At 43.5% G+C, this 18,085-nt stretch overlaps 1 protein-coding gene across 1 annotated transcript in view; it reads right to left on the reverse strand.

The window, feature by feature from the left end:
* The window catches only part of PCSK2 (proprotein convertase subtilisin/kexin type 2), a 131,646-nt gene that overhangs the window by 9,093 nt on the left and 104,468 nt on the right, over positions 1-18,085 (reverse strand). The window contains exons 7-9 of the mRNA XM_053380569.1: positions 16,445-16,533; positions 13,059-13,234; positions 840-1,055 (exon numbers count right to left, since the gene is read on the reverse strand). Of these exons, the coding sequence (XP_053236544.1) occupies positions 840-1,055; positions 13,059-13,234; positions 16,445-16,533 (481 nt within the window). The remainder of the gene's footprint in view (positions 1-839; positions 1,056-13,058; positions 13,235-16,444; positions 16,534-18,085) is intronic.

Below are 18,085 nucleotides of genomic sequence, written 5' to 3' on the forward strand. Positions count from 1 at the left end.
GAAACATTTCATACTCCTCCTTGCAGCTGCACAGGAGGGCAGGAGGCATGCTGCAGCTTCTTCATGTCATGCTAACCTATGGTTTCTATGATTTTAATTATTGATTGATTGATTGATTGGATTTCTATACCACCCTTCATCCAAGGATTACAGGGTGGTTTTCAATATAAAACACAAAAATACATACCATAGTAACAAACAAAAAACAATAACTCCCTGCTCCCACAGTTTAAAAGGCTAAACGTGGCCAAAGCATACCTTTCCTGGCCAGTTTTCCTATAATGAGTCAGTTTTGCAATGATCATAAAAGCAACATAGGCCCAGTCTTCTTAGGACCATGTCAAAGAAAACATTTTTAGGTACACCAGTTACCATGGGATTATCACTGAAGGCTGATCCCAATGAAGATTTTTCTGGTGGCTGGGCAAAAAGATTGAAAGTTGGTTTCACCGGATAATGAACTCGAACTCATCGTGTTTTCTGTTTTGTTATTAAGGTGCTTCCAAATCAGAATTCACTGGGTCCTTTTGAAAATATGGTTTGCTGCTACATGGTGAAGTCTGAACAATGGTAAACTGAACAAGACCAGGGTATAACTTGAGACAAAATATACCAAGAAGTTTGTCTATCTTAGGGTTGACCTACACAGCTGTTTCAAAACCACTTTTCTCTCCAGTTCCTCCAAGCGTTAAATATCTGCTCTAGTCATTAGATGCTTGCTGGGAAGATTTAGCAAGGCTCAGCTGGTCAAAAGATGTAGAGGGGAGTTTCTTCTTAGAAAGGATGACCCCTTAATGTTGTGAAAAGACAACACTACAATTTGTGATTTCTCTACTCACCACGCCAGCTTCGGGATTTCTCTTCCTCCCATTGCTAAAAGTAGAAGCCAAGGTTGAGGAGCAGCTTTCATCATACAAAGCCGTCCGGCCGTCGTTAATAGCCGAATTGATGGAGATGGTCCACATGCTTGATGCATAACCGTCACAGTTGCAGTCATCATAGCTTCCTCCATCTCCAGAGGCCCACACATAGATGCTTCCCTTGCCGCCTCGGCCCTGTGGGAAAGGGGAACTCAGACTTGTCAGGTTCAGGCCATATATACAGGCTCATGTTATTGTGGAGCAATATTGTGGACACAGGTGGCGCTGTGGTCTAAACTACTGAGCCTCTTGGGCTTGCCGATCAGAAGGTTGGCAGTTTGAATCCCCACAATGAGCTTCCATTGCTCTGCCCCAGCTCCTATCACTTTCAGTTCAGCAGTGCATTAACATTCCCGATGTGTCTCTCTTGCTCAGCCCATTTCAGTTGCGTGGCAAGTTCCCGCCTCCCCCCAATGGAAATAAAGACACGTGACAACATTGGATTAGGTTAATGGGCTAAAATTGGCCACAACTTTATTGGTTACAGGTAAGAGTGGTATTGGCTTTGGCATTGGTCCTATCCAACTATCTGGCTTCAGCCTGTTTGCATGAAGACCGGGAAGGGTTAACACCAGCAGGGGGAGCCCTGCTGATGCATGTCAACTAGGGACTCCCCCGGGGTCACCGCTCAGGGGCATGCTTTAGGACCTGACCTCCATAGGCTTCGGATGAGGCAACACCCCCCGGAATCCTTTACTGGACTACCCTTCAGTAAATGGGGGAGGTGATAGCGCTCCCCACCACCACCACATCCTGCATAACAATACCCCTACCAATGCCTAGCCACCAAAACCAAAGGAGTTGTGACGATTTGCTATGAGGTAGGCAAAAAAACCAAATGGCTGGTGCCAATTTGCCAAGTGGAAAAAATTCCTACCAGGCCCTTTAACGGCGACTAACCGAGGTTCATAGCAAGGTCAAAGAGAAACCTTAAAGGGTGGGTGGGTGGGAAACAACAGCAGCTGCGCAGGCAAAAGAGGGAGATCCCGGGGCTGCGCTTGCCTTAAGTGAGGCAAGCCACACACCCCAAGCCAGCCGATTGGCTGACTCAGGGGATGACGCGGCCCGAGGATTCCCCTGATCGTGCGGGGGCTGGAAACAGCCTCTGCGTGCGAGATTGGGGGCGTGAAGCCCGCAAGCCCACCCCCTCCTTATGTCGGAAGTGGCTTTCTCATTATTAACATGGGGAAATGCAGATAAATTCACAGCTACCCAAAGTGACAAATGTATTGAGTCCTACACACCTTTCTTTGGGGCAATTATTTTGTGCTCAGGATGTTCCCCTTTAAATCTCTATTTTCTCAGTACACAAAAGAATTTCCCAGCAGTTAGTAAGACATGAGAGAGAATCGATTCCAGGGATAATAGGAACAGAGCCAGTGTTTTGTTGTGACGGACACAAGTCCACTTAACCTGCTCTGCCCTTTGGTTATCTGGCAGTCAGGCGCAATTGGAGAGTTTATGCTCGAAAGCGTCCCTGGTTTGTTAAGAAGGCTGAGTAGCTTTGACACACATATGTCTGTTTTGACAAAGAAAAGAGATATGATAAAGCAACCAGGAGTGGGGAACTGGATCTGGCTGCGCACCTATCAGCAATCTGACATCACGCTGATGTTTGATGGCCCATTTTCATCCGCACCTTGAAATTCAACCATGTTGGGTGAGTGACACTTTGAAGCTGTGACAATCAGCTGATCATCAAGGCTTCACAGCCCAACTAACAGCTCTCTGCAAGCACTGATGATCAGCTGTGACTAAGCCTGCAGCCAGAAGTTCCCCAGTGTTGCAATAGACAAAAATGATGGAGCTCTTTAAGTAGGGAAGGGAGGGACAGAGAGAGCTAAGAAGAGCGGTAGGATCACCTAGCCAGAAAGAATTTCTGTGTCCTGTCAAAGGCTACTTTGTGCAAATCGCCATCATAGACTGAGGGTCTAATGAGACAAGATGCCCATTCACACAATCAGCAATTGTTACGACCCAAGTAAACCATCAAATATTTCAGACTATTTATTATTATTATTAATAATAATAATAATAATAATAGACTCCGGTTCAATACCGCAGCCTGGAAGATGATGGAAGCATTCAAGCTGATCAAATATACATTCCCATGTACCACCAGCTGCTCCTGAAGTGGCCTAACTTGATGTATGTCTGAACATATATCGAATGAAAAAGCACATAAGCATTTAAAAAAAATCTTAGATCAGGTATGCACAAAAACTCTGGAAAAATAAGAAAAGTTCATCGACATACAATCATGCCTGGAATGTATACGTGTGTGTGTGTGTGTGTTTCTCAACTTCATAGGTTTTTGGTGGGTGGGCAATAAGCCAATATTATAATAGGCCCCTTGCAAGAGCTCCTCTGGATTCTAACTAAGAAGCTGTGCAAAAGGGAATCAAAACCTAATTCTGATTTGAAATTGCAAATGGAAGATAAAAAGCTCCTGCTGTTTTTTCTTTATAATGGCAACATAAAGCATCTGGATCATTTTTATACAATTGTAGGGATGCGATCTGAGTGTGTGAAGAAATAGAGCACACCGCTTATGTAATGATAAGAGCTTCTAATTTGTCGAGGCTCCTCTGAATAAAGCTTTTATATATATATGAAACTACTCCTCATTCTTGGTGCCTCTTGTTGGACCCAGAAACATTCTGTCTTATGTATCAAAACCAACTGATACAGATTCATTTCGTCAGATTTAAGAGCTGGATGGCAGAAACAAGAGCAATTGGTGGCCCAGACTTGCCAGCATTTGATCTGTATTAACACTTGCCAATAGCGCAAGTAAGGTGAAAGTGGAGAGGAGAAATGCAAAATAACCTAATTTAACAGATCTTCTGGAACAGGAACTGTATGTAAAGATGCAAGGTGAAAACTTCCAAATTGAGAGATGTGCTAGTCCAGGAGTGGCCAACTCCCAAGAGACTGTGATCTACTCATAGAGTTAAAAACTGGAGGGTTCAGGTCAAAGTTGTAGCTTCTTTGGGGGGAGTCAATGATCTACCGGTGATCTATCACAGACGTCCAGTGATCTACAGGTAGATCACGATCTACCTGTTGGACGTGCCTGTGCTAGTCCATAAGAGCATAAACTTTGCAAAGGCAGGGGTTCTAAGACCTGTTGCCCTCCAATCAATAATGGCCAACATTCACAAAGAAGCTGCCCTTCACTCACTGAAGACACTGAGGTAACACTTATAAGAAGGTCTGCTCAAAGAGTAAAGATATAGATATATGAGATATAAATGGCAATGCAATCACAATTCCAGCCGTAACAGCACACCTGGGATGTCAACAATCACCAATAAGGTAAATGAAGGATCCTAAAATGGGAGAGAAATACAAGGTGTGACTGGAAAGCTCGGTGAATGGTCACAGAAATCGGACAGCAAGAATTATTTGAACATACCATCAGCATCGGAAACCAACAAAATGCTCACAATTGGGAAAGGAGATGAAGCTGTAATTCGAAAGACAGTGTATGAGTGGTTTAAGCATTTCTGTGAGGGACGGCAAACCATCGAAGATGACTCTGGGTCTGGCAGAGCAGACCATCAACGAGCAGAACGGCGGCAAATGTCGACAAAGTTCATGAGTTATTGATGCGGAAGAATTGCATATTCTGCGTGAAATCGTCACTGAGGTTACTGAGTTGTCCCACCCTCCATATTCTCCCGATTTGGCCCCACTGGATTTCTTTTTTTCCCCCAAACTGAAATCTGCACTGAAAGGGCATGACTTTTCCAACATTTCACACGTCCAAGCTGCTGTGATGAGGGAACCAAAAGCAGTACAAAAAGAGGACTTCTCCAGAAGTTCCCAACAGTTCTACAAACGTTGCCAACCATGCATTGTATCAGAGGGGGCCTACTTTGAAGGCCTGTAAAGCATGGGTACGCAAACTAAGGCCCAGGGGCTGGATCTGGCCCAATCGCCTTCTAAATCCAGCCCGCGGACGGTCTGGGAATCTGCGTGTTTTTACATGAGTAGAATGTGTGCTTTTATTTAAAATGCATCTCTCGGTTATTTGTGGGTCATAGGAATTTGTTCATTTCCCAAAAAAATATAGTCTAGCCCCCCCACAAGGTCTGAGGGACAGTGGACCGGCCCCCTGCTGAAAAAGTTTGCCGACCCTTGCTATAAAGCATGTATGTTCAAATATTTCTTGCTGTCCAATTTCTGTGACCATTCACCAGACTTTCTGGTCACACCTTGCATTAGGCTGCCGCTGGACTTGAAACATATATGAATAATCTTGGGTTGACGTGCAGAGAAGCTGCATTGAGTTCAACGACACTTACTCCCACGTGAGTGGGTTTAGAACTGATGTCTGAATTCATTTTAATCTTAGCTTCTCAGTGACTTATTCAGTGACTTGCATGGTTCTATGACATTGCTACTCGTATTTCCCCACTGTTCACCTTTAACAATGACAAATCCGGTTGCTCATAACTGCGGCTAAAGGAAAATGAGAACAGCCATTTATTTTTTAACACCTGGGTTTTTCCTTCCACTGGAGAACCCAATTACAATGCCTTGATTAGAACATAAATTCTTAATACTTCCCTCCAGGCAATTTCCACCTTTGCAGAATTTTTTGTGCCTTAGGCACAGTCATCTTACTGAAGCAATATAACATTCACTGGCAATGCAGGAAGGAAGGTACAGATGACATATTGCAAATTGTGATGAAGTTCAGACCACAGCCTTAGTTAAAAAAAAGTTTGTTCTTTTTCCAAGAGTGACTTCTTTTTGAAAAACCTGCTGATATAAAAAGCCAACCACACACACACAGCAATTGGCTGGTTGAGAACTTTTCTCCTTTAAACAAGGATAAGTTGAAACTGGATAAACACTGTTCATGAAGCCACAAATATATAAACCAAGACAATATAAGCAAGTTCAAAGATCTTGGGTGTAACGTTAAAATGGAAACAAAGTTGAAGAATCATGCTTCCAAGGCAGGATTATCTTCATTCTTACAGAGCATCCTCCTCTAACTTGGTGTCCTATAGATGTTTTAGATCAGGCATAGGCAAATTCAGCCCTCCAGATGTTTTGGGACTACAACTCCCATCATCCCTAGCTAACAGGACCAGTGGTCAGGGATGATGGGAATTGTAGTTTCAAAACATCTGGAGGGCTGGGTTTGCCTATGTCTGTTTTAGATCATAACACCCAGGAATGATGGGAGCTGTCCAAAATATCTGGAGCACAACTTGGCAGAACCTTGGCTTCTTCTGTGCCCCTTCTCGAATACTGAGAAGTATTATTTTCAATTTAGCAGTGCATTAACATTCCCAATGTGCCTCTCTTGCTCAGCCAACATTTCAGTTCTCATTATGTATTCATGAGTAATCACCTTTGTATATTAAATTCAAGCTCTGGTTGGCAAAGGAAGAGTCCCCAATGTTTATTCACTTTGGAGTTATATGAAAGATCCATGACATTTCTGTAGAATAATTACTTTCCTATTCTGAAAATAGTCCTAATTGGATTTATATTATGCATGTAACAGAGATCTCATCTATGCAGAGAGGGAGAAAGAAGGGGGGGGGGAATCACATAAAATTAGAATGTGAAGGGATACGGTTCTTAAAATAATAATAAACAAACTTCATAAAAATACACTACTTCTAAAGTGTGCAAAAAAGACTTGTTTGCAATTATTTTTCTTCTCCAAGGATGCTAAGTGAATCCACCAAAGCTAGATTCCAAAAAAAAGAATAGGACTATTCTTTTATCATATGCAGACGAACATATTCAACATCATATGTAGATGGTAAGGTATAGATCCTAAGAAGTTGTGGGATTATCCAGAGGTCTACCTAGTCCAGCAATCTACTCCCAAATGAGGCCAACCAGATGATTTTGGGAATCCTACAAACTGATGGCGTTTGCCCCCCATCCTGCCTTCCCCCCAGCAGCTGTTATTTATCAGCCTGCTATATACTTTATATAGAGAGTTCTCTGTGTTTCCTGTTCCCTCCTGTTCTTTGGGTTCATAAACAAGCATGCAGAGGGAAGTGATCCAGTTGACATAGTGTACTCAGACTTTCAACAAGGTACCTCACCAGTGACTCCTGAGTAAGCTTAACAGGAATGGAGGAATAGGAGAGGAATTAGTTAAGCAGCAGGGAGCAGAGGGGAGGAATAAATGGAGAGTTATCCGAATGGAGAGATGAAGAAAATGGAGCCCCTCAAGGACTGGTAAAGGTAAAGGTACCCCTGCCCGTACGGGCCAGTCTTGACAGACTCTAGGGTTGTGCGCTCATCTCACTCTAGAGGCCGGGAGCCAGCGCTGTCCGCAGACACTTCCGGGTCACGTGGCCAGCATGACGAAGCTGCTCTGGCGAGCCAGCACCAGCACAGCACACAGAAACGCCGTTTACCTTCCCACTATAAAGCGGTACCTATTTATCTACTTGCACTTAGGGGTGCTTTCGAACTGCTAGGTGGGCAGGAGCTGGGACCGAAAGACGGGAGCTCACCCCGTCGCAGGGATTTGAACCGCCAACCATGCGATCGGCAAGTCCTAGGCGCTGAGGTTTTACCCACAGCGCCACCCGCGTCCCGCAAGAACTGGTATTTGGTTTTTTAATTGGGTGAGCAGTGAGGTGGGCAAGTTTGCTGAGAATACTAAATTGTTCAGAGTCGCAAAGAAATCACAATGAGAGATTGTGAAGAATTCCAATGGGGCCTCTAAAAAGTGAGTGAATGGGCAGTAAACTGACTTGGACCTGGGAGTCTGAGTCATGAAGCTCACTAAGCCAGTCAGTCTCCCGGCCTAACATACCTTACAAAGGATATTGTGAGGATATGGGGAGGTTGAGAAACATGCATGACAGCTTGAGCTCCTTAGAGGAAAGGTGAGATATGACTGTAAGAAGAAAATAAAATTTAAAAATCATACTTTTTTGATCCATTTCGGACTGGGGCTGGATGGTTGTTATCTAGTCCAAAAACTATTCTGAAGGGGTAGAAAACTTCAAAACTAATATCTGAACACCCCTTCCTCAGCCAACATTTCTTTCTTTTCTTTTTGAAAACTTTTCATTTATATTTTTCATATTTATACATTTCATTGATTTTACAATCATTCTGACATTTCAAAACTTGACTTCCTTCCCTCTCTTTCTGCGGTTTCTTAAATTTATTTTTAATATCTTCTGCATATTCAAATTAACTTAATTTGCTCATCTTTAAATATATACTCTTATGAAACTGCAGATTATTACAATAATCCTGCCAATGTTCTTATCTGTTTACAGTTTATTTGTAAATATTCAATAAGCCATTTCCATTCTTTTATAAAAAGTTTGTTATCTTGATTTCTTCTTCTTCCGGTAAGTTTGGCCATTTATGCATATTCCATAAGTTTTTGTATCCATTCTTCCTTTACTGGGACTTCTGCTTCTTTCCACTTTGGGGCAAGTAGCATTCTTGCTTCTATAGTAGCTAGCATATGTAAATAAATTTCTATACAATTACGTAGTTCTGTCCCTATAATTCCCCCAAGAAAAGCTTCTGGGTTTTTAAAAAAAATAAAAGTTATTTTGAATATCCTTTTCAATTCATTGTATATCATTTCCCAGTAAGCTTTAACCTTACTATAAGACCACCACATCTCAGCCAACATTTCAAACCTCACAGGTTACTGCAGTTATTATTGAGATATTATCTTGATAGCTGACTTTTCCAGATATATGGTTATTTTGAGATAAAGAATTATGATCTCCATCTATGAGACTGCAACAAAACTGAGAATATTTTGCAGGTTGTGCTTTCTGTCTTTAATATCCCCCCCTTTTTTTTGCCAGGTTAGTACTGCTGAAGCTTTGAAATGGAACATCGCAGCAGGGGTGCTAATTATCTGACTTTAGCAGCAACCACTGAGAGCTTTCCAAAGAAAAGAAAGGCTTGGATGTTTCTGTGCATAAGCGAAAGGCAGAAAATACAACAAAACAGAAGAGAAGAGCATCCAGGGGAAAATATATATAGTCATAGTTCCCTTTTTTAAGAAGAAAATGCTTAGGAGTAAATCCTACACAAATCCAGAGTTGAGTCCTTATGACAGTTGGATGTGTTGGGTATTTGCAGTTTAGTAGCGCTGCAGAGGGGACGCGGGTGGCGCTGTGGGTAAAAGCCTCAGCGCCTAGGGCTTGTCGATCGAAAGGTCGGTGGTTCGAATCCCCGTGGCGGGGTGCGCTCCCGCTGCTCGGTCCCAGCGCCTGCCAACCTAGCAGTTCGAAAGCACCCCTGGGTGCAAGTAGATAAATAGGGACCGCTTACTAGCGGGAAGGTAAACAGCGTTTCCGTGTGCGGCTCTGGCTCGCCAGAGCAGCGATGTCACGCTGGCCACGTGACCTGGAAGTGTCTGCGGACAGCGCTGGCCCCCGGCCTCTTGAGTGAGATGGGCGCACAACCCTAGAGTCTGTCAAGACTGGCCCGTACAGGCAGGGTTACCTTTACCTTTACCTTTAGCGCTGCAGAGAGCTTGCTGGGTAGACCATGCATAACAAGGAACTCAAAAATAACTTTAACAAGGTTTTAATAACAAAACAAAAACTCCTTTTACACTAAAGGTAACAACAACAAACGTGACCCAACCACCAACCCATCCCCCAGGGTAAAGGGAGAGCTAGGCGCTGCTCTTTATATACTATATCCAATTGCTGACACAGCTTAATTAACACAACCTAGCAGCACCTGCTATGTTTCACAGCTGTAAGACTGGGTCTCGTTATTTGCCCTGGCCCTTAAAGACATACACAACTTGTGAAACCATAATGAACCTTCCCATTTTAAAGTGACCATTCAACAGGATGCTGTCATTTAAACCTCCTTCCAGAAACTTCTGAAGCTCAGTGATGCCAAATGCATTGCTCTACCTTCCTTTGGACCACATCAGTGAAGCTGAGGGTGGGGGTCTTGTCATCTGGCAGCCCAGGACCTCCATACACACTGCCTAGGCCAGCACCCCAGAGAGGTCACTTTGGTGCTGCGAATGTGCTGTGATTCTCCAGTGGTGTGACTTCACCCATGGAAGTGAACTCCATTTTCTCGAGACAGACCGACGTCAACTCAACAACAATAGTCCCACATTTGTCATTCAAAAGACTCATAACCAGGGGTGTCATTCCCACCCTGGGGTTGAGCTGGGCACATCGCAGCCCCACCTTTCTGGCTGTTCATGAACAGGATACAGTTGTACCTTGGTTCTCGAACTTAACCCACTCCGGAAGTCTGTTCTACTCCCGATACCATTCAAAAACCAAGGCACGGCTTTCAATTGGCTGCAGGAGCTTCCTGCATTCAATTGGAAGCCACGTCAGACGTTAGGTTTCCAAAAAGTGTTTGAAAACACTTACTTTTGGGTTTTCGGCATTTGGGAACCAAAACGTTCGAGTACCAAGGCGTTCGAGAACCAAGGTACAACTGTAATGGAAGACCTTCCCATGTTTGATTTGGCTGCCAGAACAGGTCACAAGAATCATAACGGATTTCAGTTGACTAGTTTGTATTCCAGACAACGTTGAGCCCTACTCAAACAGTTGCCTGTATGCTCCACAAAATGGGAGGACAAGACGAGAGGATTGAAATGGTCTTTTCTATGGAATCCTGCACACAATCTTTGTAATCCAAAAGTTGCTGAGTAAAGCTCTTTTAGAATGGACTGGAATCCAGAAAGGTTTAGATTAGCTTGCCTTTTAATACAATTTGCAACAAATTGGAGAAGTTCACACTGTGGAAGTTCCCCATGCTTTATCCCTGACACCTCCTTTGTCCTCCTCATGCCCTTGTGGGCTGTGTCAGTACAAAACACCACACGAGATCAGCGAGGAGCATGGAATGGGCTAAGATTTACGACTCATTAGGGCCGAGCTATTAAATATATTTCTGCCATGCTTGGATATTATTAGCAAGTTAAGTTCACCGGAAAAGACGTGAAAAGGTTTTTAGTGAGAAATCATCACAGATAGTAAAAATAAATTATTCGGGTGGAAAATGAGCAATTGTACAACAGTTCTGCTAGATCTCCCTAGATTTACTGTGCAGCCTAAATAAGTTGATATACTATCACTGTGACGATTGTAGGGAGAGAAGCTACTCTTAACAGCAACCTAAGGACCAAACCAGAATACCATGATTAGCAACCACATCTAATAATAATAATAATGATGATGATGATAATGATAATAATGTCAGGCACAGTCCCTGCCCCACCCAGTTTTCATTAGGAGCACATAAAGCAGGCAAAAATCATCCTGCGTGGAAATTAGAATTACAAAAAAGTTCCCATTTGCACCAATGGGAGCTTTCCCCCTCATATGTGCCCATGGGAGCTTTTCTCCCAGTGCTGTCATTCATGATGGTGGTGTGATTGTTTTTCAGGATTGCAGCCATGAAGGGTTAAACTTCCCCTCCCTGTGTGTTGCAATCTTAATACAAATTAGGGGTCCTGTTCCTGGTATTTTAATATTTTGATGTAAAACAGATGTAATGGCTAACTGTGCTATTAACGTAGCACTTGTTTTAACACTAAGCAAGCAAGTTAATCAATCTAACGTCATTTTGGTTACCCTTGTGATGGCAATTGCAATGAAGTGGGATGGGTGAAAGGGAAAACGGAAAAATCACTAACCAAATTAGTGGAGCAAAAATTCTCAGTAATTCTGAGGGCTGGGTTTATTTGGAGCGGCAACAGCAATCTCTCTCCCTCTCTCTCAATGGCATAGACTTAAATGGAATAAAGAATTAAGTGGGGAAGATCCTTCAGCCAATTTAGTGATATATAAGATCAAACACAGAGAAGTTCCAGGTTTGATCTTCTCCGTTAGTGAATAGGTTAAAGGACCTTCCCTGCTGATGCTTTATCCCATTTGAGCTCTTTTGATCACAAAAGGTCAGACATCACAGGGACATGATAAAACTGTTTTAAACCTGACACATTACTATTGGGAAATTTTGGAACAAGAAGGAGATAGACTGAAACTGCAGAGTTTTGAGAAATTAAAAAACAAAGTGAAAGACTGGCTTCATTATTATCAGATAATGGAGGCTTACAATTTGGATAAGAAAGTCGGCTTCCAGGTGGAAAAATCTAAATTGGAAACAGAACTGTTAGAACCCAAAACTAAGATTTTGTCAAGGATGTATAACTTGCTGTTGAAATGGAACACTCAGGATGAGACTGTCAAATCTGCAATGATTAAATGGGCACAAGATGTTGGACATAACATTATGTTTGCTGACTGGGAACAGTTATGGACCACAGGTATGAAGTTTACGGCATGTAATGCCTTAAGAGAGAATATTATGAAAATGATATACAGGTGGTACATGACCCCAGTCAAGCAGGCAAAAATTTATCATTTGCCCGATAACAAATGTTGGAAATGTAAAGAAACAGAAGGTACATTCTTTCACCTTTGGTGGACATGCCCAAGGATTAAGGTCTTCTGGGAGAGGATATATAATGAAATGAAAAAGATATTTAAATATACCTTCCTGAAGAAACCAGAGGCCTTTCTCCTGGGCATTGTAGGTCAATTGGTGCCAAAGAAGGACAGAACTTTCTTTATGTATGCTACGACAGCAGCAAGAATACTTATTGCAAAGTATTGGAAGACTCAAGATCTACCCACCCTGGAAGAATGGCAGATGAAGGTGATGGACTATATGGAATTGGCAGAAATGACCGGCAGAATCCGAGACCAGGGAGAAGAGTCGGTGGAAGAAGATTGGAAGAAATTTAAAGACTACTTACGGAAATATTGTAAAATTAATGAATGTTAGAATGATGTTGGATGAAAAGTTATGTGGTTTTTAGTTACAATGCTATAAGGAGTATGAAAAAATTAGACTATTAATAGACAAAAATCTAATGTTACATTATTTTAAGATTAAAGATTAGGATAAGTAAAGAGGGGAAGGATTTGCTGAACTAACAAATTAAATTGGAATACAAAAAGGGAGGTTTGAGGAGGTTCGGGAATCAAGCAAATGAAAGAATGTGATGGAAAGATGGAATTGTTTTTTACATGTATTTTTTCTTTTTTTTCTTTTTTCATTTTGTAAAACCCTAATAAATATCTTTAAAAAAATAAAATAAACCTGACACATTACCTTATTCACACCATCTGCCATGGCTTGTAAGGTGAGCTCTCTTGGTCCATCCACAGTCTTACCATTATCAGTGGGGCCCCAGCTGGCACTGTAGATATCTATTATTTGAGGCATGTGGCTGATTGAGGAAGCTTCTATAATGTCTGTCATGAATGGCTGATCCAGCATTCGGATGCCTGTGGATTTAAGCAACGTAAATGTGGACAATGAGTGGAGGAAACAGGTCTCAAGGTCACTAAGGTCTTTTGACACATGTAAACCCTGAACACCAAACTTGGATCTGCATTGTCTTTCACAAAACATGATCTCATACACAACATTGGCAGAGGCAGGATTTAGTTCTCAATTTTCTGAATGCAAAGCTTGGCAATTAAAAAAAGGTAATCCAAAAGCCTGGCTGGGTCTTAATGGAAGGTAAGGTAAATGTAAAGGATCCCTGGACATTTAAGTCCAGTCAAAGGCAACTATGGGGTGCAGTGCTCATCTCACTTCAGGCTAAGGGAGCTGGCGTTTGTCCACAGACAGCTTTCCGGGTCATGTGGCCAGCATGACTAAACTGCTTCTGGCGCAATGGAACACCGTGACGGAAACCAGAGCGCACAGAAACACCGTTTACCTTCCTGCTGCAGGGGTACCTATTTATCTACTTGTACTGGTGTGCTTTTGAACTGCTAGGTTGGCAGGAGCTGGGACAGAGCAACGGGAACTCACCCTGTTGTTGGGATTCAAACCACCAACCTTCTGATCAGCAAGCCCAAGAGACTCAGTGGTTTAGGCCACAGCGCCACCCACGTCCTTAACAGAGCAGCATAGCCATGGCTGCATCCACAGGCCCATCACTACACAATTTAGGCAGTTGTTGTGGGGTGCAATGTGGGGAGGGGAAAATGCTTCTTTGCTATGGCAGATCCTAGGCTGGTGCAGGAAAGAGGATCAGATTGGGCTTATTGCTGTCAAGTGTCTGAAGCGGAGTTAGCTCAAGATCCATTGGATCTTTGTGTTAGTTACACACACACAGGGAGAGAGTGAGGAGAGAGAGAGAGAGAGAGAGAGAGAGAGAGAGAGAGAGAGAGAGAGAGAGAGCGCACACACCCATTTGTTTCCCACTGGCTACTCTGGCTGCTGGTACTGATATTGCTGGAGGTAGCTTCTGCCTGCCCTTGGGTGGGCAAATTGGGGAGTTCCTCACAGGGAGGGCTCCCTTGCTAGTCCCCTGCTGGCAGATCCAGGCACCTCATCCACCCCTGGCATGGCAGATGGGATGTTTGGATTGCTCTGCCCAGAATGTTCTGTATTTTTCTATTTTGATGCACATATTTTACTTCAGATCGATTACAGCAGTAACAGTTGACCAGCATCATGTTGAAATGTGTAAAGTTGGAAAGGAGATGGTCTCTGTTGAAATTGTTAGACTGAGCATATGATCTGAAATACAGGGAAGCCCATTCAACTTGAGGATGGAATTGGAAAGAGCCCAGCTTCCTAGCTGTCTACTGCCATGCTTTTAACTCATTGAACTGATCTATGTAGAAGCAGTCAATGGACCAAGGTGACAGGATTCTGGGCTATACCATTTCAGACTCAATAAGTGGAGGTTCTCTTACCTAGAAACCCACCCGCATGTAGCAACACATCAGAAAGAAGGCTCCACTCAAACTGTCCCTCTGCTGTGCTCACTTCCTAAAGGGGTTCCAGCTCTTCTGCTGCCTTCTTCCCTTTGAAATGAGCCTTTCCAGCTTCCTTCAAGAGCTCACTGCAAGCTTTTACCATTACTGGTACAGGTCTGACTGGAAAGAGGGCGAATCATTTCCTACCATCCCGAAACTGACTTGGAAAAATCTTTCTTTTTCAGCTTTTAGCTGGCCACTTGATGGTGCTGTAGTCCTCAACAATAACCTGGTTTGCTAAATGGTGAGCTTGTATGTGGCTGCAGTCATTTCCGTCTGACACATTATCGCTCCATCAAAGGGGCAAATGGAGCTGTACTTTATAAATAAAATAGGAAACAGCTGCCTGCATTTACTGGCAGCAGTTTTCCAGGGTTACAGCCAAAGGTCCTACCTGGAGATGCCAGGGTTCAAAACAAATGCTCTACCACTGAGCTACTATCTCCATTCTTGGTGAAAGATGCCTGCCAATAATTGAATCCCAAAGCTATTTGTTTTGGATACATTTTAAAGCAGTGGGTGCCTACATTTGAGGTAGGTGTGCCACACAACTCGACTTCACAGTGAGAGGCAATGCCACCACTCGGTTCCTCAACCTGCTACTGGAGAGATGGAGAAACCTGGTTTACAGAAGAGAAACTTGCAACCTTCCAGAAATTGATGGACTACAACTCCCATCATCCCTTACTATGCTCCTAGCTGGCTGGGGCAGGCAAGGCGAGGCTTCTAGAAAAACTTTGCAAGGTATTAATCAGGCTGCATCTTTCAAGTAACAATGAGAGACGTCGCTCACTTTGAGCAATTATGTGCAATAAGAGAGCAAGACATATGGTTTTCATGTATCCAGGCCTGTCTTAAGCATATGTGGCGCTTGGATGCAAAGATCCACCTGGCATGTCCCCCCCTCCCCCCAGGTTGCCCAGTCCCAGGCATGCAGGAGGGCGGGGCCAGCCAGCGGGCTCAGCATCTTGCTGGCTCGGTCGTCCCCGAACTCGTGGTGCAGAGTCACCTGCAGCAGAAGAGCCTGCAACGGCGCTCCGACCAACAGGCGAGCTCTTCCCCAGACTCAACTCTCGGATCCCAGACTCTCAGCCTGGAGCCCCTGAGAGCCCGGCGCCTGGGTGCCTCGCACCCCTATCACCTATGGGTAAGACGGCCCTGCATGTATCTTGGGAGGAAGGAAGTGCAGGATGGAAAAACTGGCATGAAGACCTCAACAACTAGTTATGTTGTGTTCACACACACACACACACACACACACAGCCCTGCTCCATTCACCAACCCTCCGCCATTCCCCCTGGCATGAACATCCTAGTTTCCCCTTCCCAAACCACACAATTACGAAGCTCGTTTTTCACCTTCTCAACCACATTTCTGAAAACAGTTCTCTTTTCTATTGTTTAGTTGTGCTTTGCAGCCTTGTTTTCACTTTCACATCCATGCCCCCCTCCCGCTCCTTTTTGTACACACAAGCCGCCCCCATGGTACCCTCTTGCACCTTCCTCCTCTCACATATTGTGAGTGCTAAGCACTTTTCTCACTTTCCACCCAATTCTGAAGACACCATCACCTCCCATCCCATAGTTCCTTCCATGCTCTTGGTTTGATCTCCACACCTCAGAAGAGTCACGTATCTGCTCCTTGCCCCGTTTTTAGATAAAATTGCAGTTTTGCCTCTGAGAGAAACCTCAATTGTGTGTTCCCTGATTTATCCCATACCTGCCACCTTTGAATTATATGCCACTCCAACACCACAGATATTGTTGTTTGCTGCAGCAGATACTTCCCCAGCACATCTGGTTCCATGACTGTGGAGAAAGATAGAGATTCCAGTCAAGGCTTCGTATTAGCATCAGAATCCACAAAAGCTTGCAAAGGCACTGGGTAAAGATTTTTAAATCAAACAACAATCAAGAAAATGACTTTTTTGTTGTGTTTCCTGGAGCCCATGATGCACATTTGGACTGAGCACAGTGAGGGCACTTGCAAAATGACCCCACTGCATCTCACTCATTCTATAATGAAAACTTTGCTACGGAAAGATGTATACTTGTCTGTTTCTGGCTGGTTGCTTTGTTTTACTCTGCTTTGGTTTCTAGAAAATTTATGTGCTTTTTTCACCTTCCAATGAAGCAACGGGGCAAGGGCCAAACCAGCTTTTTCCTATTTTGTTTTGCAGGAGAAATTTCCCCTGACAGCACTGGGCTTTATGGTAACTCTATTAAAGAACTGTTGGAGAGGCTTCTATGTTGCTAGGCATCTGTGGTCTAGCATCTGTGGACTGTCTGTTATGCATAACACAGGTTATACTATTGCCTATCATCTTCTATAGATCCTAGGGCAGGAAGGCTGATGACAGCTCAGACGATCTTCGTCTCCCCTAGATATCTATTCAGTATGCACAAAATTTACGGCAAGGTTAGGCTACGTCCAGTCTTGATCAAACATTAATTCTGATAGGTTTACAGGGCAGTTGCATGACAATGAGAGTTCATGTTGATTTTCTTGTGGGGTGTTTGCATGTCTTCTTGTTAATCATTCCTTCGTCCCACATTTTTCAGTACATTTCCTCATTAGTTTCCTAAGTTGTTTTTATTATTATTATTATTATTATTATTATTATTATTATTATTATTATTATTATTATTATTTATATCCCACCCATCTGGCTGGGTTTCCCCAGCCACTCTGGGTGGCTTACAGCACATAAAAATGGTAAAACAATGGGCATAAAAAATTTCCCGATACAGGGTTGCCTTCAGATGTCTTCTAAAAGTCAGGCAGTTGTTTATTTACTTGACATGGGCTGGGCTTGAGGAGGCTGGAGGTTGTGTCTAACTTTATCTGAAGAAGTTAAATGTAAGCCAAGGGTAAATGGGATAGGTAAAAAGGTAAAGGACCACTGGGCAGTTAAGTCTAGTCAAAGGCGACTATGGGGTTGTGGCGCTCATCTCACTTTCAGGCCGAGGGAGCCGGCGTTTGTCCACAGACAGCTTTCCGGGTCAAGGACCTCAAGGACCACCTCTTTCCATATGAACCTCCCTGGACCCTGAGATCATCTTCTGAGGCCCTCCCTCGTGTGCCTCCTCCTTGAGTGATCCAGAAGGTGGCAACATGAGAATGGGACTTCTCTGCAGTGGCTCCCCATCTGTGGAATGCTCTACCCAGGGAAGTTTGCCTGGTGCCTTCAATATACACCCTTAGGCTCCAGGCAAAAACGTTCATTTTTAACCAGGCCTTTGGCTGATCTTATGGACACCCAACAACCTTTTAGAATGTGGTGGGGGTTTGGGGGGGAGGGAGTTATTGGGTTACTGCTTTTGGTTTGATTTTATATGTTGTGGCCTTGTTGTGAACCAC

The sequence above is a fragment of the Podarcis raffonei genome, chromosome 3, assembly GCF_027172205.1.
Source record: "Podarcis raffonei isolate rPodRaf1 chromosome 3, rPodRaf1.pri, whole genome shotgun sequence".
NCBI lineage: Eukaryota > Metazoa > Chordata > Lepidosauria > Squamata > Lacertidae > Podarcis > Podarcis raffonei.